Below are 21,607 nucleotides of genomic sequence, written 5' to 3'. Positions count from 1 at the left end.
AATGACAGATTTATGGTCTGTTTACTTTCTCCTTTCAATAGTTGTGAATGCTTCTGTTTCAGGAAGGAACTTCTGCCATGGAAAATCTAAATGAAATGCAGTGTATGTGGTTTCAAACAGAATGTATTTTAGCTTATCAGCGTTTGGGGAAATATGGGGATGCCTTGAAAAAATGCCATGAAGTGGAAAGGGTAAGTTGTTAGAATTTTGACTTTATATTTCTTCTGTAAGGTGATAAAAAAAAAAACAGGTAGATTTCTACACAGGATCATCTACCTCTTTTAACTGAGTAGAGTTCTTGATCTTTGGCTTTTCAAATATTTAGAAGTTGTGAGAAAATGATTGCTTCTTAAACAAATTTCAAATGGTTATGATTTCTACATGTCTGTATAATTTTGTCTGAAGATCAGTTAAGTAAGCCATTGTTACTAGTATTAACATAATCAAAATTTCAGTATTCTAATCTGACAATTATTTGATTTACATGATTAGAAGGATATACAAGCTGATGGCCACCTCTTTCTGCTTGACATTAGGATCTGCGCCAGGGTCAGCCTCTCTCCAGTTTGTCTTCCCAGAATATTTGTTCTCATATTCTGTGTCTTATACAGTAATCTCTGGTCAGATTGCTGGCTAATTTTATTATGTGCTTTTAGGATTATGTGTGTGATGTGTCTCAGCAAGGGGATTTTTCTTTTCCTTTGTGTGAATTTTTGTTTTCCTGTTCTTTGTCATCTCTGAAGCACTCTCCTTCCAAATGGACAACAGGAGGAAAAGAGCCACAAATGCACCCCTGAGGCAGTACTCAGCAGCCCTCAGTTGTGGGGTCTATCTGCACCACTGTACCCATGCTGACGCAGTATAAAACCACAGGCATCATAGTAAGGTGAGCCTGATGTCTGCACTTCTGCAGTCACTTTGGTCTTTTTCCCATTGAAATTTCTGAGGTTACCGAAAAAGAAAGGCGAAATATTAGAGGGTTGCTCTTGATGGGAACTGGAATTCGGTTTAATACTTAATTTACTTAATACTTTAATTAATTAATATTAATTAATAATAATTCTGAAACCCCAGAAATAACCTAGTTCTTGCATTATGGGATGTGTAGATAAACCACCACATTTTTTTAAGCCAGGGCTTACATGTTTGTTATCTGAGGGGAAAATTATGCTTCTTACAAAATACAAATTTAGGCAAGTTCTACATATCCTAGCTGTTATTTCTGAGATAAAAACCATAGATTACTAAGTTATTCTATCACTTTATCACTTTAAAAGCTTAGGAAAAATACTATTAATCAATATATTCTTGGTGAGCTCAAGATTGTTTCATGAGTGAATTGGAAGCTCTTATGGCCAGGTATCTTAACTAGATCATAGCAAGGACTTTCTGTGAAACTAAAATTTGAATATGTCTAAGATCATTAGTGCTATGAATTTCCCAAACTTAAAATCTGTTCTTTGAAACACCAATAACTATTACTATATTTATTATTTTTACCATTTTGGAGGGATTGTTAGGATATGATTATTAGCTATCCTCTTAATCAGTTTCTTATTTAGATTTTGATTTTCTTTAATTGGCTCACCAACATGTAACAGAATTCTTTGTGATTTTTATTCTGTTAAATTACAGAGTGTAGAAAATGCTTGTAGAATTTTATTGATCCAACTAATTAAAAAATACAATATGGCTTGTAAAAAGCAATTTTTTTAAAAAGAAAATTAAAACATGGCAGAAGTCGTTAGTCTGTAGTTATATTTTAACTTGTTGATTGCTGGAAAATTTAACTGCTTTATTTTGGTTTGCTGTTGGTGCTTGAGAGTACAAAGAACTTGAAACAGAAACATAAGGGCCTACTTGTAATTTTATAGTGAATAGTTTCTTACTAAAAGTAAATAAGATTTGGGCCAGACAGATAGTACAGCAGGCGCGTGTGTGCACATGGCTCCTGAGTTTGGTCCCTTATATCAAATTCCAAGAGGCCCAGAAATAAGTCCTGAGCACAGCCAGTTGTCTCTCCCAACCCCTCCCTTACAAGTAAGTAAGATATTACTCTTTTAGTGATCTTATATAGAAATGGGATGCTTACTTTAGTAAGTTAATTAATGTACCTAAGATTCCAATAGAATAAGTATAATGTAAAAGTCATACTTATAAAAAAATATAAGTTTGTTATTCTTATAATTGTTTTAATTTGAAGGATTTAGGAATATAATTTCAAAATTAATTTGGTATCGGCATTAGTCATTTTTGTGCCTGGGTTTTATTATTGGGGTTTATCTTCTATATAGATCAGTTAATAGGAAAAGAAGTTTAAATAAGGCTAAAATTATTCTTGTGCCTTCCAGAATTCAAGAAAGATTTCATTAAAGGCAGTTTTTTTTGGTTTTTTTTTTTTTTTTTTTTTTTGGTTTTTGGGCCACACCCGGTAACGCTCAGGGGTTACTCCTGGCTATGTGCTCAGAAGTTGCTCCTGGCTTGGGGGACCATATGGGACGCCGGGGGATCGAACTGTGGTCCGTCCAAGGCTAGCGCAGGCAAGGCAGGCACCTTACCTCTTGCGCCACCGCCCGGCCCCGGCAGTTTTTTTTTTTAACTTCAACAACATTTATTGCAGCAAACTGCCACTCATTCGATGCTTGCTTTCATTAAAGGCATTTTTTTTTTGTTTTTTTATTTTGGTTTTTCGGGCCACACCCGTTTGATGCTCAGGGGTTACTCCTGGCTAAGGGCTCAGAAATTGCCCCTGGCTTTGGGGACCATATGGGACGCCGGGGGATCGAACCGTGTTTCTTCCTTGGCTAGCGCTTGCAAGGCAGACACCTTACCTCTAGCACCACCTCACCAGCCCCATTAAAAGCAGTTTTAATTTGGATGTGTATTATTGTGAGCTTGTAGTAATTTAATTTGCAGTGTTAAAATTCAAGAATGACCCATGTAGTATTTTCTCTTTCTTCATATTGTACCCCTCTTAAACTTTTGGAATATTTATAAAGATATGTTCAACTCAATCTGATGTTTGGAACTGGGGTTTATTAAAATCAAAATTATCTTCAAAATAGTGGTATAAACTTATATTTGGAATAATATTTTAAACTTTTCAAAAGTGATGTTCTCCCCTTTTTTTGGCTGATTATTTTTTATATTTTATTGTGCTGATTTATATCTAAAATAAAGAAAGGATATACACTCTTTTGGGGGTGGATTTTGGACCACACCCAGCAGTTCATAGGGGTTACTCCTCTCTGCACTCAGAAATTCTCCTGGTTAACTCGGGACCATATGGAATGCCGGGGATCAAAACTGGGTTGGTTTCATGCAAGGCAAACACCTTCCCCAGTGTGTTATTGCTTTGGCCCAAGTTATATCCTAAACTTTTTTTGGTAAGATCTAAGACATAGGTGAAGAGCACCATAGGAAGATGATAACTTTATCTTACCAGTGTACAGATGGCAGATGAGAGCCACTATTCTATTGCATCTTAACAATTACAAATTGACAGGTGTGCTTTATAGTTTTATTCTCGATAAAGGAATATTATCCTTATTAGTCTGTTTATATTTTTAGCACAGAAGTTTTTGTTGTCTTTCTCTATATTAACTCTTCACTAAGTCTGTAGGAACTCTGAGAAGTAATGGAACTGGATCAGAGGAGAGATCTTAAAAGGAACTTTGTAAAGAAAGTTGTGAATTTTCTGATAGTATTTCTTTGTTAGCTTGTTTAACTTTGTTTCTGTCCTAAAAATTTTGACAGTGGTAGCAATTTTTCCAGCCAGTTATTTTCTCACCTTGCTAAAAATTTTTGATAAAGAGAAAATTAAATTAAGATTTTGGTGCCTACTTTCTGTAATGAGTTAAAATGACAACCAGATCATATAATGTTTGGCTAAAATACAGAGAAAAACTATTGTGTTATCTAACTATTTAACTATTTATGTATTATAAGGGCAATGTATTTGGTGATGGAATAGTTCTGTATCTTGATGTGGGAGTTGTTACACAAGTCTAAACATAATAAAAGCACATGGAATTGTAGACATATGCTGTATTGGTTTTCAGGAATTTTTTGGTTTGACTTGCATTGCAACTTTTGGGGAGGAAACTGGGGTAAAAGTACCCAGCTAAGCTAGCATTCCTGTACTGTTATTGCAACTTCTTTTGTACTTATAATAATACTAAAAAAGGAATTCAGGATTAGTTGTTTCTAAGTAGAATTCTGCCATATACTATTTCTTTCAAGAGCAAAGGTATTTTTTAGTATCCTGCATTTTCTAATTTAGCTTATTGTAGAGTGATCAATGTCTAAATTTTTTAAAACTGAGCAGGTACTTGAGACACAGGATTTTCAGTTGAGAAACTGAGAAAGCCTAGGATAAGTTGCTTATGCTATTGATGAAGATGTTAACTGGAGAGAGGCTGTTAATTGACGAAAGAGGCGGCTTAAGTGTTTGTGGTTCCATATGACTTCTTTAAGTCTATTAATGCTGCTAGGAATATCTGTTGTAGTTTGAATCTACTTTCTTACACATGGATATAAATGTTTCTTAGGTTAAAGGGAATCCTTAGAGAGCTTTCTTCTCATTATGTTGATTACCATAACGTTTTGCATTATATTTTCTTAGGATTGGATTTAAAGGTATTTTTATGGTGCTAGTTATAACTTGGTTTATATTAACAGAAACTGAACTTTATGAAACATGTAATTGTTTAATAGAATTAAGCTTGCGATTTGAGTTAATTTTTATTATTGATGAGAGGAATTAAGTTTTCAAATATAACATTAAAAATTCTTGAAGTAACAAAATAAGTTAATGGGAAGTGTTTGCCTTTTTTTACTTTCACATTGTATAATTTTATTATATTGAATCCTCTTAAAATCTTCAGATTCTTTCTGTAATTTTTGTTTTTTTAATGATCAAGAAAACTAAGATTATTAAATGAAAAGGGCAGTAAGTTATGTGTCATGCACAACCTCAGAAGAGGGAAGATGAAGTTGTTGAAGAGTTTGGTCTAGATATGTATTGAGCCATTGATTTTTCTAAATATGTTTTTGAGGATAAAAGAAAGAAAACATCAATTTAGGGAAGAAAGTAAAAGTATAAATTGCTTTGTTCAAGGAGTTTAATAAAGAAAGACATTTTCACTTTAGTAATTATGTTTTGTTTTAGGGCCATACTCAGGAGATACCATAGGGCACTATGCTTAGAGTATGGGTCAGTTCTGACAGTGCTTGATAGACCATGCTCTGCCAGAGATCTAGTATTTCTGAATGCAAAGCTTATGTTCTAGCCCATTGGCCCATTTTGTCAACCCAAGGGATTTGTTTTTAACCTTTTCTGGGTTTCAATATGAAAACCTTGGAATTCTTTTTTTTTTTTTTGGTTTTTGGGGTTACACCCTTTTGATGCTTAGGGGTTATTCCTGGCTAAGCGCTCAGAAATTGCCCCTGGCTTGGGGGGACCATATGGGACGTGGGGGGATCGAACCATGGTCCTTCCTTGGCTAGTGCTTGCAAGGCAGACACCTTACCTCTAGCGCCACCTCACGGGCCCTGGAATTCTTTTTTTTAGGAAATATTTTTGTTATACGTAGAATCCAGATTAAGACCTCTGCTAAAATGGAATGTAGGAAGATTTGGAAAACTTAGTGAGAGAAAACCAGAATGGCCAACATCTGTATAGCATTTTTCTCTTTAGAATTGACCTTAAAATGTTTTTATTTGATCCCTTTTACAAATCTTTTGAAACTATCTGCATAGATTTCTATATTCCAACTTTGATTACATTATCAAGCTGTAAGAAATTGAGTTCATATGCTTAGTAATACATCTCTTGACTTGCAAAGGTTTGCTTATTGAATTTCTTTTATGCTAATATCCTGTGCTAAGTAGTGAGGTAGAAAAGACAGTGCATGTCTTTAAAGAGCTCAAATTGAGTAGAGAAATGTCATTTGTGAACATTTTTTGTGTATTAGTATATATTCAGTTTTATTCAGAGTTTTCTTGCTGCCATGCTGATTTTGGGGAAAATATAATCTGGTCCTCTGATTAATATATAGAACCTGAATATCACCATAAAATTTAATTTGGGGGAATGATAGTTGATTACTGAAAGAGAAAGTTGAGTGCAAAGAAGAGCTTGATGTCTTTAATAGAGCTGAAAACTAGAGTGGAGAGCCTAAAGAAATTTTAACTAAATTTGAAATTGCTTTTAATTTAAAAAATAATTTTTAAAGTAGATATTATTAACATACACAAAAGGTATAATTTTGTGATTTTGTTTTTAAGCATTTTTTGGAAATAACTGATGATCAATTTGACTTCCATACATACTGCATGAGAAAAATGACTCTTCGTGCTTATGTTGACCTTTTGAGATTAGAAGATGTACTCAGAAGACATTCCTTTTATTTCAAGGCTGCTAGATCAGCGATTGAAATATACCTGAAATTGTATGATAATCCATTAAGTAATGAAAGCAAACAACAATAAATAAATTCAGGCAACTAAAAAAGAGAGTCTGCTTAAAAAGATTTGTAAACCAAGCATTAAATTTCAAATGTCATGAAGATAAGTAATAGAAAGCTTGTCAAAGAAAGTAAGAGTAATGTTAGATAACCAGTGTTAAAAAATGTTGGAGACAAATTTAGTAATATAAGTATGGAGGGCTGGAGTAATAGCACAGTAGGTATAGCTGACCTGGGTTTGATCTCCAGCATCCCTTATGGACAGTATATCCATATGAGCACCACAAGGAATGACCAGAGTACAGAGCCACGAGTGACCCCTGAGCACTTCTAGGTATGGTTCTTCCCCTCAAATTGTTTTGTTTTTTATTTGAGTCACACCAGAAGATGCTTATGCCTACTCCTGGCCCTGCACTTAGGAATTACTATGCCTGGCAGTGTTTGGGGGCCACTTGTGGGGTGGGGGAGAGGTTGAACCTGAGACAGCATGTTCAATATATTAAATTATTATTAAATTAAAAAAAATTAAATTAAAAAATATTAAAATATTATTTTAGGGCCCGGAGAGATAGCACAGCGGTGTTTGCCTTGCAAGCAGCCGATCCAGAACCTAAGGTGGTTGGTTCGAATCCCGGTGTCCCATATGGTCCCCTGTGCCTGCCAGGAGCTATTTCTGAGCAGACAGCCAGGAATAACCACTGAGCAATGCCGGGTGTGGCCCAAAAACCAAAAACCAAAAAAAAAAAAAAAAAATTTAATTTTTATGCATTGAAGTATTGCAAGAGGATTGTTGGTGTTATCAGCCCTAATTTATACTAATCAGAATCATGATTGAAGGTTGAAATAATTTGTGTAATGTTTTGTAGGAGACATAGACTAGAAGTTTTTAAATTTTTTTGTTTAGTTTTGTTTTGGGGCCACATCCAGTGGCGTTTGGGTTACTCCTGGCTCTGCATCTAGAAATTTCTCCTGGCAGGCTTGGGGGACCACATGGGATGCCGGGGATCGAACCCGGACCATCCCAGTTCGTCTGTGTGCAAGGTAAATTCCCTACTGCTATGCTATTGCTCTGACCTCAGGAGTTTTTAATTTTTTTGTTTTTGTTTTTGTTTTTGGGCCACACCCGGCGGTGTTCTGGGGTTACTCCTGGCTATCTGCTCAGAAATAGCTCCTGGCAGGCACCATATGGGACGCCAGGATTTGAACCAACCACCTTTGGTCCTGGATCGGTTGCTTGCAAGGCAAACGCCGCTGTGCTATCTCTCTGGTCCCAAGTTTTTAATTTTTAATATTTTTGTTTTTGTCTTTGGGCCATACCCAGTAATTCCTAGCTCTGAGTCAGGAATTACCCCTTTCAATGCTCAGTGGACCATAAGGGATTTTAGAGATCAAACCTAGGTTGGCTGCGTGCAAAGCTAATCTCCTACCTTCTGTGCTATCACTCTTGCCCAAGAATTGGTTAATTTTTGTGAGTGCAGCATTTCCAATTGACTTTTCAGTGCTAGGTTTTATGGTGATCATTAGGAATACACTTTCTAAAATCTTATGTAGTTGCTTTTTCTTCCTGCACTCCCCCTCCAAAACTGTACAAACTATGTAATAAAGAAAAAAGGAAACTCAGGCTCAGAATTTATCTTTTGGATATTATAGAAAACCTGTCAGCTAAAGAGCTGAAGAAAATGCTTAGTAAACAGAGAAGAGCTCAGAAGAAGGCTAAATTAGAAGAAGAAAGAAAGCATGCAGAAAGAGAGCGTCAACATAAGAGTCAAAAGAAAAAGAGAGATGATGATGAAGAAGAAGCCTGTGGTCAGAAAGAACTTTTACCTGAAAAGCTAGAAAGGGTGAGAGAAGTTTACTGTTTGATAAAATCAGTTATTTCTTGACTATTATGTCTTGTTTAAATCTATAAATCAAAATCCATTTGTTATGTCTCAGGGTTATAATAGACATTAATTATTTTTGAATGACAGTATGTACATTTTGACTAATTTAAATAATTTAAGTAAGTATGTCGTAATCCCTAGAATCTGAATGTTATATTACTTGGCAAAAATGATTCAGATAGATTACAGACATGAACATGATTTAGGTGCCATCTAGTAAAATTACAAAGGGGCTTAAAAGTAGAGAGATGGTGGGAGAGAGGGAAAAGGTTGAAATGTGTGAGAAGAACTCAAACTCTGTTGCTGGCCTTGAAGATGGAGAGAGGAACCATAAACCAAAGAATGTGGGCAGCCTTGAGAAGCTGAAAGGGGTATTGAAACATATTTTCCATTAGAGCCTTCAAAAGGAATGCAGTCCTGCTGACACCTTCACTTTAAGCCTGGTGAGACCTTTGTTGGACTTTGACCCTGCAGAATTGAAAGATAATGTTTATTATTTTAGACAGTGAAGTTTTAGGTAGTTCTTACACAAAATTATAAAACAGATATATTAGTTTTAATTCTTAAAAGCAGAAATTTAGGGGCCGGGCGGTGGCGCAAGAGGTAAGGTGCCTGCCTTACCTGCGCTAGCCTTGGACAGGACCGCGGTTCGATCCCCCGGCGTCCCATATGGTCCCCCAAGCCAGGAGTGACTTCTGAGCACATAGCCAGGAGTAACCCCTGAGCGTCACCGGGTGTGGCCCAAAAAACCAAAAAAAAAAAAAAAAAAAGCAGAAATTTAATTGTCTAAAACAAAGCATTATGTATTGCTAGATATGTTTTAGCTATGAATCATTTCCAGAATTTTCTCAAATATTAATAATTGTTTGGGGAACTATTTAGCTTTCTGGTTTTATTCATTGTGAGTGTAGTATGAACATTTAAATTTTTTTCTTTACCCTTTTAAAATTATATGATGCACTACTACTATATTTGTTTCCTTACTTTAGATATATAGTTCAATTACTGACACTATGTGGTTTAATATCTCCTTGAGCAATGTAATAATTTTCTATAAACATACTGATTTTATAGTCAGAAACAATAAGACTTTGTTCTAGCACTTTTATGACTGTTTATAGATGAGTTTTAAATATTTCCTAGCTTATTTTATATGAAAAATGGTAAATTACATACATTAATATGAAACTTTAGAGGGAATTTGATTTGCCTTTTTAAAAAAATGATTTTGTTTTTTATTTCAAAATAGATGGAGGATCCACTAGAGGAAGCTATCAAATTCCTAATACCTCTTAAGACCCTTGTTGCTGATAACATTGATACTCATCTATTAGCATTTGAATTTTTTTTTTGGTTTTTGGTTTTTGGTTTTTGGGTCACACCCTGCAGCGCTCAGGGTTACTCTTGGCTCTATGTTCAGAAATTGCTCCTGACAGGCTCTGGGGACCATATGGGACACCAGGATTTGAACCACTGTCCTTCTGCATGCAAGGCAAATGCCCTACCTCCATGCTATATCTCTGGCCCCAGTTTAATCTTTTAATTGTATTGGTGACTGTCTTCATTGTAATCTATCAGTTTGATCTATTTTATTTCTTGGAGTTCCATTTCAACTTTGCACAAAGACTTTCACATCATCATTCTCTGATGCTTAATGATGATGATCGACTCATTTTAAGGATAATTTGACAATTAGGGGCTGGAGTGGTGGCACAGCAGTAGGGTGTTTGCTTTGCCTGCATTTGATCTAGGATGGACATCAGTTCGATCCTGATATCCCAGATGATTCCTCGAGCCAAGAGCTATTTCTGAGCGCATAGTAGGAGTAATCCCTGAGCATCACCGGGTGTGGTCCAAAAACCAAAAAAAAAAGAAGCATTTGAACAATTATAAAATTATTTATCTAAAGTAATTTTGTATAAAACTGATGTTTTTTTTTTGTTTTTTTTTTTGTTTTGGTTTTTGGTTTTTGGGTCACACCCGGCAGTGCTCAGGGGTTATTCCTGGCTCCAGGCTCAGAAATTGCTCCTGGCAGGCACGGGGGACCATATGGGACGCCGGGATTCGAACCGATGACCTCCTGCATGAAAGGCAAACGCTTTACCTCCATGCTATCTCTCCGGCCCCAAAACTGCTGTTTTTGATAGCCAGCTAGTTTTACATTTTTTCTATGATTATAAGAAATTGAAGTTTTATTTTTGAATTTTAGATGATGTTAATTAAGTTAGCTGAAAATGCATAAAATATTGATGCTGTTATTTCCTTCTGACACAGGAAAATTTTTATTAATGTTGCAGTCTGTCAAACGAGCTTTTGCCATCAACAGTAATAACCCGTGGTTGCATGAATGTTTAATTAAATTTTCTAAATCTGGTATGTATAAAAAAAGAATAATGTTTACTAGAAGCAGTATTAGAAGCAACTTTAATGTTTACTAGAAGCAATATTAGAAGCAATTAAGCAATTCAGCTCTCTTAAATTGAGATTTTCAACTTGAAGAGAATAGTAATGTTTGCAGTATTTAAATAAAAGCATCTATAAATTAAACCTAGCAAAGAGATACTAGAAATGAGTATATTTTTCATTGGACTTAAATCCAAAAGAACATCAAAGAAATTTTTATGGAAATACATCACTTTTAAGAATAATTATAAGCGTCTTACAGTTACTTTTAAGACAGACAAACTTTTTGATCCAAATGTTTTCTTTTTATAGTGTCTGATCGTAGTAACCTTCCAGACATTGTGAGCAAAGTTCTTTCTCAAGAAATGCAAAAAATATTTGTTAACAAGAATTTGGAACGTTTTAATGAGGATTTTCTCAAACATAATGCTACCTCTCTTCAACATTTACTTTCAGGTTGGTATAGTTCCCAGAATTAAAATAGTTCATGGAAAAAAGAAAAATGTATTTAAAAATTGAAAAGGAGCCAAAGTGATAGTACAGTGGTAGGGTGTTTGCTTTGCATGCAGCCAATTTGGGTTTGAGTGCTGGCATCCCATATAGTTCCCTAATCATGCCGAGAGTGACCTCTGAGCCCAGAGCCAGGAATACTAACCCTGCTGGATGTGAACCCCCTTCAAAAAAATTGGAAAGATGTTTAACTTAACATCATTTTTATCTTTCAAACAATGTTTTTTTTTGTTAAAACTTTGTAGATCGGGGCCGGGCGGTGGCGCTAAAGGTAAGGTGCCTGCCTTACGTGTGCTAGCCTAGGACGGACCGTGGTTCGATCCCCCTGCATCCCATATGGTCCCCCAAGCCAGGAGTAACCCCTGAGCGTCACCGGGTGTGGCCCAAAAACCAAAAAAAAAAAAAAAAAAAACAACAACAAAACTTTGTAGATCACTTTTTTGTTAGTTAGTTTGTTGGTTGTTTTTTTTTGGGGGGGGTGGGTCACACCCGGTGGCGCTTAGGGGTTACTCATGGCTCTATACTTAGAAATCGCTCCTGGCAGGCTTGGGGGACCATATGGCATGCTGGGATTCGAACCACCGCCCTTCTGCATGCAAAGCAATGCCCTACCTCCATGCTATCTCTCCAGCCCCTGTAGATCACTTTTGTAGACATGGAATACAAATACTCTTGTGTTTTACTGCTGAAAATGTAAATTATTTTGATTCTTGCTTCTAGGAAAGCAGTATGTCAGCCCTACCAAGTAAGAATTGTACTAACCACTGGCTTCAAATATAGTGACACATTTGCAAATAATTGAAAAAAATAGATCCATAGTAGAGAAAGAACTTTATGTGAGAAAGCTTGCAGAAAATGAAATACTGTATCTATGGAGAAAAGAGGGGAAATTGTTATGTGTAAAAATATAGCCAGTGGGCATGGACGGGCAGCTGGCAGGCCCCCCCCCCATGGGCCAGTGGCCTCGTGGTCCAGCCTAGGGTAGGGGGGATCGGATCTGGGTCACCCGACCCCCCTCTCCCCCATTCCTCCGGATCTCCAGGTGGGTTCCAGGGAGGAGTTGATGGGGCACCCGAGGTTTTCCCCACTCCCAGGCCGGGCCGGGACAATGGCCTAGGGTGGGGCTTAGGGGGTGGAGTTTGATTTGGTGGGTGGCAGATAGCTACTTAGCTATACTCAGTCTGTCACTGGTAATTTCATACCAGTCTACATTTTGCAAACCGCGCGGGGTTGCTCCTTCCAACCATCAGTACCCCACATTTACCCTTCTTAACTTCAGTAACACATAGTTCTAATCTCTGACCTAAGACATACAGTATATCTAACAAATCCCAGAACTATTTAGAAGGACATAATTGAACACATATATCTTTTGAATATTATATGGGTATTTTCTTTAGCTGATGTAACTCTCTATATATTCTTCTACCATGATGCTTCTATTCACTTTTCATCTTGTCTTTTCTTTGTAAGCTGTTCAGTAAGGATTGTTAGTGGAACTGTCCCTCAGTTTGATACCTATGATTGAACTATGTCATGGAAATTGCTGGTCTTGTTCCTATTGCCTCCAGATGCACCAATAACGCCCCATGGCATTGATTCTTGTTTGCATAGACACATTAAAATGGGAAAACACCATACATACAGATAAGTTCTTATCTAATAAATTTCAGTACAATGTACCTTACACCCTGAACATTGATATAATGACCTGGCACAGGCCTCAGAAGAATGAGCATCCTCCATTCACGCCGGAACCAGGCAAGCTAACTACGAAACATCCAAGGTCTTTTACAGCAACAGCTGGAAGCAGTCCTCTACCAGGAAAGACACTACCAAGGGTCTGACATCGACCTCTTAAAAAGAGACTTCCGTTTACACTGAGAAGACGTGACAGTAACAATGACCTGCTCTACAGGACATGGTTCTCTCTAGTCCCCCTTAAGTGTGAGGTGAAACGAGAGGATGCTCTGCACCATCCTGACTGCAATATGGGATATGCAGACTCCAGGATCTTTAATACAGAAGCATGATACCAACAACAGAGACTATGTGAGGAATGGAGGTGTATTGCCACTACAGATGATGACTTGAATTGGACAAACTAATTTGCCTGGAGCCTAGAATCAGTCCTGTGCCAGGAAACTTCAGGGGTGGGGCACAAAACCCCAGTGATATTCAGAGATTGATGGCTGGTTGCTTCTATGAGAAATAAAAAAATATTGGATAGAAGTTGAATGTTCCAAGAGAAAGCCCAGGTTTTTAATACCTTCTTAGGCTGGGATTGTGTTTAAAAGCAGCTTCAGAATCCAAAAGTGAGATTTCAGCAACAACTGGAACAGCTCAGTGCCATGGGATTTTTGAACCAAGAAGCAAACTTACAAGCACTAATAGTAACAGGAGGTGATCTGAATGCACCATAGCAACATTTCTGTCTCTTGAAAAAAATGTAATATTTTTGATAATGGCTATTAAATCTTTAAAATACCCAGTTTATTTTATTTTGACTCTTGGCATTTTTCTTGGTTTAGAAATAAGCCCAATATGATTTTAAGGTGGAATGCCATAAGATGTATGGAGGTTTTGGTGTGTTTTGGTCTACAACAGTGGAAATCAATGCTTTTTCGTTTAAGACAACATTTATCGTAATTAAAAAAAAATTATTTGTGTAGAATAAAAGCATTAAAAAGAAGCAAAAAAAAATATAGCCAGTGGGGAGGCGGAGAGATAGCATGGAGGTAGAGCATTTGCCTTGCATTCAGAAGGATCGTGGTTTGAATCCTGGCATCCCATATGGTCCCCTGAGCCTGCCAGGGGTGATTTCTGAGAGAAGAGCCAGGAGCGCTGCCAGGTGTGACCCAAAAACTAAAAAACAAAAACAACCATTGGTGGTTTATAGGGAATACTAAGTAGTTTACATAAAATGATACTTATTTTTAAATTTTGTGGTTAACATGGTAAATAACCGTAATACTATGTAGCATTAACCTCCAAGGTCATCCAAACTATGTATGATATATAAGACAAGGGCTGACAGTAAGTGAGATACCAAAGCTTTAATGTTTGCCTTGAGAGTTGTGGATATGAGTGATTTCCTGTGTTTTTTTTTTTGTACTTTTATTAATTTTATGTATTTTGTATCTTTAGGATTTATATTCTGCATCAATACAGGAAATATTAGATAGTTTATGTAGATTCTTTAATAAAATAAATGCCAATAAGAGAAGATTATGGCAAAGTAATAGGATAAAATGAAATACATACTTACAACTATGCTCCTTTAAGATATACGTTTGTTTTAACATACGCCTTTTTTGTTTTAAAGGATAAATACTTTGCAATTATTTTGTTCTCAGTTCTGATACCTATAGGAAAAAAACTCCTGTAGAAAATCGAAACACTTCTTTGGTTCTAAGAGCAGATAGGAATATCTCTTTATAAACACAGGATAATGAAAGGAAGCATTTCTTTATTGTAACTGTAAAAAGTGCTTTTTCCAACGTTGTATGAAAATCTGTTAAAAATATTTTCACCACTTAAAATTGATGGTCAGCATCACATTTTTCCTTGTATACCACTGGAATGACCATTGATCACCAAACCAGAGTAAGTCTCTGAGCCTTGCTGAATATTTTGATTTTTGTTCCCAAACCAAAAAGTCAAGTAAAGAAATGAACACCTTTCTTACATGAGTAAAATGTAGCATTTGGGGGAAAACTCAGGTATGTAACTAATAAATAAAACTATCAGAGTGCCTATAAAATCAGCCAAAACTATGTAAATTCATAAAAACCCAATAGAAAAATGATGATAGGATATGCCATGTAATTTTCTAGAGAATTATAAACTGGATTATGAGAAATGGCTTATGAGCTGAAGAGATATTACAGAGGTTAAGGAACTTACTTTGCATATGCTGTTCCCCGTTTGATCTCTGCTACCATCTGGTCTCTTGAGAACCACTAAGAATGAACACTGAGCATTGCTGGCTGTGGCTTCAACACATGTAACACACACACACACACACACACACACACACACACAAAAAGAATAGCTTTGGATCAAAGTTGCCTTTCATATTTCATGCTTGGCTTCAATTCTAATACTTCACAGCCATCATCTATCCCACTGTGGCTTCCTTCTTCAGAACTGTTGGGTAAGGCCCATGTATTATCCAAATACTGTCAGGAGTGACTTTAGCAATCAAAATGAAATTAAAATGCTTGTATACTCTTTGTGAATATAAAAACATTTCTGTTGTTTGTTTTCTTCACATCTTTTCCCACACTTCTGGATAACAATATTTTGGTACTTAGATATTTTTATCTTGTTTTTTTTTGTTTGTTTGTTTGTTTTTGGGCCACACCCATTTGACGCTCAGGGGTTACTCCTGGCTATGTGCTCAGAAATCGCTCCTGGCTTTGGGGGGACCATATGGGACGCCGCGGATCGAACCGCGGTCCGTCTTATGCTAGCGCTTGCAAGGCAGACACCTTACCTCTAGCGCCTTCTTCCCGGCCCCAGATATTTTTATCTTATGGTATCATTGTTTGGGGCCCGGAGAGATAGCACAGCGGTGTTTGCCTTGCAAGCAGCCAATCCAGGACCAGAGGTGGTTGGTTCGAATCCCGATATCCCATATGGTCCCCCGTGCCTGCCAGGAGCTATTTCTGAGCAGACAGCCAGGAGTAACCCCCGAGCACCGCCGGGTGTGGCCCAAAAACCAATAAATAAATAAATAAATAAATAAATAAATAAATAAATTTGGAGCTGGTACTATACCAGTATGGCTAACCCCAGATCAAATATCTGGCACCATATATGGTTCTCTGAATACTGCAGGATGTGGCCTAAAACTCTCCCAGCCCCAAATATGTGTTTAAATTTTGGATGAAATACTGATTGATAGCACGTGTATTCCATATTTACATGTTGGGTTATGTCATTTCTACAAAGGAATACAGGAATTATTTAATCATAGGTCTTTTGGTAAGTATGTATTGACTGTTGCTTGGTACAGAAGAAGGCCTAATTTTTAATTTTAAATCTAGTCAAAAAATCAAATCAAGTGTTAAACAAAGCAGTTTACTTATCTTGAATATCTTGGCTTTTCAGGTGCTAAAATGATGTATTTTCTGGATAAGTCAAGACAAGAGAAAGCAATTGCTATTGCCACTAGACTGGATGAAACTATAAAAGATAAAAATGTTAAGGTAAGATTTTTCACAGCAATTTCTACAAATATATGGTTATGAAGGAATCTAACAAAACGTGCTTTTACAGTATAATTCTTGATTGGGCATTCAGTTATGCCTAGGTTTGACTGTGCTCCATCATGGGTGAACTTTGGCATGCTAGGTCCATTATCTCTCTCTCTCTCTCTCTCTCTCTCTCTCTCTCTCTCTCTCTCTCTCTCTCTCTCTGTGTCTCTCTTTCTCTCCCTCTCCCTCCCTCCGTCCCTCTCTCCCTCTTTCCCACTCACCCTGTCTCTCTCTCTTTTGTTTGTTTTTTTTGGACCACACCCGGTGATGCTCAGAGGTTACTCCTGGCTTATGAGCTCAGAAATTGCTCCTGGCTTGGGGGACCATATGGTACACCGGGGATTGAACCCAGGTCCATCCTGGGTCAGCTGTGTGCAAGGCAAACTCCCTACCGCTATGCTATCACTCTGGCCCTGGTTATCTCTCTTCTTGTCTTCCTTTTCTTTCATTATAAGACAGATAAAATTTTTTTTAAATATGGAACACTTCATGAATTTGCATGTCATCCTTGCACAGGGGCCATGCTAATATTTCATCCCATTTTTAGTATATGTGCTGCTGAAGCAAGCACCAGGTAAAATAATTTATATCTCACAGATATGACATAATAAGTAGTGTTAATTGAAATAAACTGAAGTCCTTACTACTTGACAGGCACAGATTTAGCTCTGAGTAAGTGGAGCTATTAAAGTATACATTTATTTTAATAATCATAATTTGGGATCTTTACTTTTCAAATATTAGAATTTTAATACTTATGATATAGCTGTTTTACTTCTGAGTAGATTCTCAAGGAATATAAGAGCTAAATCCACCCCAAACATACTATAGTATTACTCATAATCATCAAGGTACCTAAGTGTCTGTAATTGAATGAACAACTAAGATGTTTTTATATGATGTTTTTTATACTGCTCAGCTGTAGTTGAAAAAAAAAAAGATGAAATAAACAAATAAGTAAGAAAAAAGACACTTAACTCTGAAGTGAAGAGATAGATTGGAGGTTACCAGTATGGAAGAGGGCATGTGAAATGGGTGAACTGTAAAAAAAGACAATCAGGGCTCTCAGAGATAGCGCAGCGGCGTTTGCCTTGCAAGCAGCCGATCCAGGACCAAAGGTGGTTGGTTCCAATCCGGTGTCCCACATGGTCCCCCGTGCCTGTCAGGAGCTATTTCTGAGCAGACAGCCAGGAGTAGCCCCTGAGCATCGCTGGGTGTGGCCCAAAAAACCAAAAAAAAAAAAAAAAAAAAAAAAAAAAAAAAAGACAATCAACTGTATGGTGACAGTTGGATACTATTTTTACTGGTAATCATAATGTAAAAAAATAGATATAAAACTAAAATAGAATATACTGAAACATAAAATATTACAAACCAATATTAATTCAGAAGATTTTTGTTTTAGATTTTGGGCCACACCTGACAGTGCTCAGTAGTTATTCCTGATCTTTTGCCCAGGGATCACTCCTAGTGGTGAGCCAAAGGACCTACTGGAGATAGAATCTATGTTAGCCGGGGTACAAGGCAAGTACCATACTTATCCTCTGTACTCTCTCTCTCTTGCCCTAATTCAGAGAATTTTATTTTAAAAATGTAAAAATGAGAGGGTACAATAGCAGGTAGAACATTTGCCTTGCTCACAACAACCTTGGTTAGATCTCTGGCATCATGGTCCCCTGAACCTGCCAGGAGTAATTTCTGAGCACCTAAGTGCATCAGGTATGACCAAAATTTTTAAAAATTAAGAATGAAATGTGTGTGTTAAATTGCTTTTTAAAAGATTTCTCAGAGTTTGTATTTTATGTGGTGGGTTTGAGCCATATCTAGCAGTGCTCAAAGGTAGTGCTCTGAGATCCATATATAGTGCTGGATGTTGAAACTAGGTCAGTTTCATGCAAGGCACTACCTTGACCTCTGTACTATCTCTCTATCCCTAAGACTTGACCTATGGAAAAATTTCTTTTTGTCAGTTTGTCTGGGGATTTGGGCCACCCCTTGTAATGGCTCAGGTTTATTCCTGGCTTTGCTCAAGAGTGACCCCTACTTGTGTGTGGGAGACCATAATTGCTAACACCATAGCATCAGGCAAGGCAAATAAATGGCAGTATTATCTTTCTTGCCTCAGAAGTTTCTTTTTAGTGGCAATCACTTGCTATAAGAAATTATAGCAAGAGATTATTTTAGATTGAGGCCATATTAGCTTTTATAAGACAAAAATTTAATCTAAAGAGACGATTAAAACGTTTTTTAAAAAATTAACAATTTTCTTTTTGTTTCAATAGACTTTAATCAAGGTTTCCGAGGCAATGCTTGATGGAAGTTTTGGGAACTGTAATTCCCAATATGAAAAATATAGGATGGCCTGTCATAGCTTGCTTCCTTTTACATCTGTTTTCCTGCCTGCTGTGAATGAAGTTGATGGTCATAACGTGGCATTAAACTACATTGCTAACTGTGATGTTTTGGCAAATGAAATTTGAAGCTCATCAGAAATTGACTTCTAGAATTCAAAGCTGAATTCAGACGAGGGTTTCCTTTTCTGGGATTATTGTAATAGAGATATGGAATGAAATAATGGGGTATAATTTTTAAATGGGGTATTCCATACAGTTCTTTATCTGACTGCCCAATTTACATAAATATCAGTTAAAATTAATTGTTTGTACTTGTACAGTTTCTTAAGGTCTGAAATTATTAACATGTGATAGGTGCTGTTACTTTTATATCATAAATATGAAAATTCCTTTTTAAAGTTGTGTATTATGATCCCTTATTGGTTTGTTTTATTACTAAGTTTATTTGCTTATTTGTAATTAAAGCATATTTGTCTTAACTGCTAAAAATATTGAACCCTTTCTGGTATATATTGAGGTTTATTTAAAAATTTAATTTGCCCTTATTTCCACCTTAATTCTTTCATGATTATTTTTTCTAATCTCCATGAAAATGATAGTTTCTAGTTGAATAAATAAGTATTCAAATTATTTGGATGTAGGGGTTGATTTACCTCTGAATCATTGAAATCACTGATGGATTTATTGCATATTTAAGACTTACAGCAAGAATTTTGCTTTCCTGGCTAAATTGCTTTGCATGTTAACAAATAATTTATACTGAGTGATGTGTTTCAAAGGAGAGTAAGAGGGCAGAGTACAAATCACAATAAAATATTCTTACTCATACAGTCATACGTTGACTATTAAAAGCATTTTTATCGCAGCAGAATGAGAATTTATCATTAGTTTAGCCATTTAAAACAATACTGTTAACAATATTTTTTCTGGAGAGGATATATAGGATACATTTTTGTTCTTTTTGTTTGTTTTGTTTTGTTGATTGTTTTTGGGCCACACTGGTGACGCTAAGGAGTTACTCTTGGCTATATGCTCAGAGATCACTCCTGGCTAGGGGGACCATATGGGACATCGGGATTGAACCAGGTCCATCCTGGATTGGCCACGTGCAAGGCAAATGCCCTACCATTGTGCTCCAGCCCCAATTTTTGTTCTCTCTTTTACAGATGGCACTAACAATTATCCAATATGTTTATTTAAAAATTGTAAATATACCTGTAATGTTAATACTTCCCTTTAAGGAAAAATGAATTTTACAAAGGGAGATATTATTTGAACAGAAAATTATAATTAAAATGGTTTTCTTTCATTCTACGGTATTTAGATTCTTTTTTGTTTTGTTTGTTTTGTTTTGTTTTCAGTTTTTGGGCCACACCTGGCAGTGCTCAGGGGTTACTCCTGGCTGTCTGCTCAGAAATAGCTCCTGGCAGGAACGGGGGACCATATGGGACACCGGGATTCGAACCAACCACCTTTGGGCCTGGATCGTCTGCTTGCAAGGCAAACACCACTGTGCTATCTCTCCGGGCCCGGTATTTAGATTCTTAATTGTTGAAAGAAAAACATCACTGTAAATAATTCCACCTTATAATGCTGAATAAATTATTTTGTACACAAATATTTATTGGTACTTTGTTTATAATTCACACTAAATAGTTTTGCTAAGCATTTTATTCATTGAGAGGTTATAATCTGTTCTTGATTTTTTCAAGTTTAAAAATGTAGTTTGGTTTTATTTCAGAAGTTCGTTAAGGTAGCTCTGTATATTTGTTACAAACGGCCAAGTGTGTTCATCTCTCAGCAAAAAACAATTCATATAAATGCAAAGCACATATACTGTGGATATTGTGTTTTGAGAAGCAGCTCTTTAAAAAGTGTCCTATTGAGATTGTTTAAAATTTTTAGTTAGGAGATCAATATAGTTGAGATGAGTGCTGTGAATTTCAGGGTTTGGAAGACAAGACAAAAGGTACCAAATTGGAACTACTGAAATTTTTCAGTGTATTAGTCATTGTATTGGTATATTATTACCTGTTTGCCTTATCTTTCTTTGACTGTAAACATTGTAATAAGTTAGTAGACTTAATGCTATAAGAGGTGTGGAGAGCTAACTAACATGTAGGTCCTCGAAATATGTCCAGGTTTTAACCTGTGAAACTTGTGAATGTGTTGCCCATGTTATTGGCATGGACACTAGCTAATTTTTAAATACCTTAGTTATATCTGTATCTTTTAGGAACTGATCCATTCACATGTAGGCAGAAGTTGTTAATATCTGTGCTGTGATACCTCTCTCAGTGTCTTTCTTAGTTTAGCTAGAGGTTTATCCATTTTATTGATCTTTTTCAAAGAACTGCCTTTTGATTTCATTGATACCTTCTTCCTCCCACCATGGGAGGTTGGATGACACCCAGTGCTTAAGGATTATTCCTGGTAGTGTGCATTTTGAGGATTGAACCTAGACTCCAACAGAGAAAGTAAGTGCTTTAGCCTTTTGAGCTATTTTTTGGACCTTTTTCTTTCTTCTTTTGTTTTTGTTTTGGGGTCACATCTGTCAATGCTTAGGGCTTATTTCTGGCTCTGCACTCAGGAATCACTCTTGATAGACTCAGGGGACAATATGGGACACAAGGGTTCAAACTCAGGTTGGCCATATGCAAAGGAAGCACCCAGTCTACTGTGCTATTGCTCCTGCCCTACACTTGGCTTTGATGGTTTTGATGCTTGCC

General features: G+C 36.5%; 1 protein-coding gene and 1 pseudogene across 1 annotated transcript in view; one reads left to right on the top strand and one right to left on the bottom strand.

Annotated features, from left to right (window-relative positions):
* The window catches only part of NAA16 (N-alpha-acetyltransferase 16, NatA auxiliary subunit), a 64,928-nt gene extending 45,652 nt beyond the window's left edge, over positions 1-19,276 (top strand). Inside the window, 8 exon segments of the mRNA XM_049778894.1 lie at positions 63-191; positions 6,289-6,502; positions 8,118-8,308; positions 9,600-9,717; positions 10,625-10,723; positions 11,066-11,209; positions 16,379-16,476; positions 18,807-19,276. Coding sequence (XP_049634851.1) covers positions 63-191; positions 6,289-6,502; positions 8,118-8,308; positions 9,600-9,717; positions 10,625-10,723; positions 11,066-11,209; positions 16,379-16,476; positions 18,807-19,004 — 1,191 coding nt within the window. The 3' untranslated portion in view covers positions 19,005-19,276.
* Positions 16,996-17,095, bottom strand: LOC126017156 (uncharacterized; annotated as a pseudogene).
* Positions 19,277-21,607: the final 2,331 nt, after the last annotated feature.

The sequence above is a fragment of the Suncus etruscus genome, chromosome 8 (assembly GCF_024139225.1).
Source record: "Suncus etruscus isolate mSunEtr1 chromosome 8, mSunEtr1.pri.cur, whole genome shotgun sequence".
NCBI classification, from domain to species: domain Eukaryota; kingdom Metazoa; phylum Chordata; class Mammalia; order Eulipotyphla; family Soricidae; genus Suncus; species Suncus etruscus.
The sequence above is the reverse complement of the archived record's forward strand: the minus strand, read 5'-3'. Positions and strand labels throughout refer to the sequence as shown.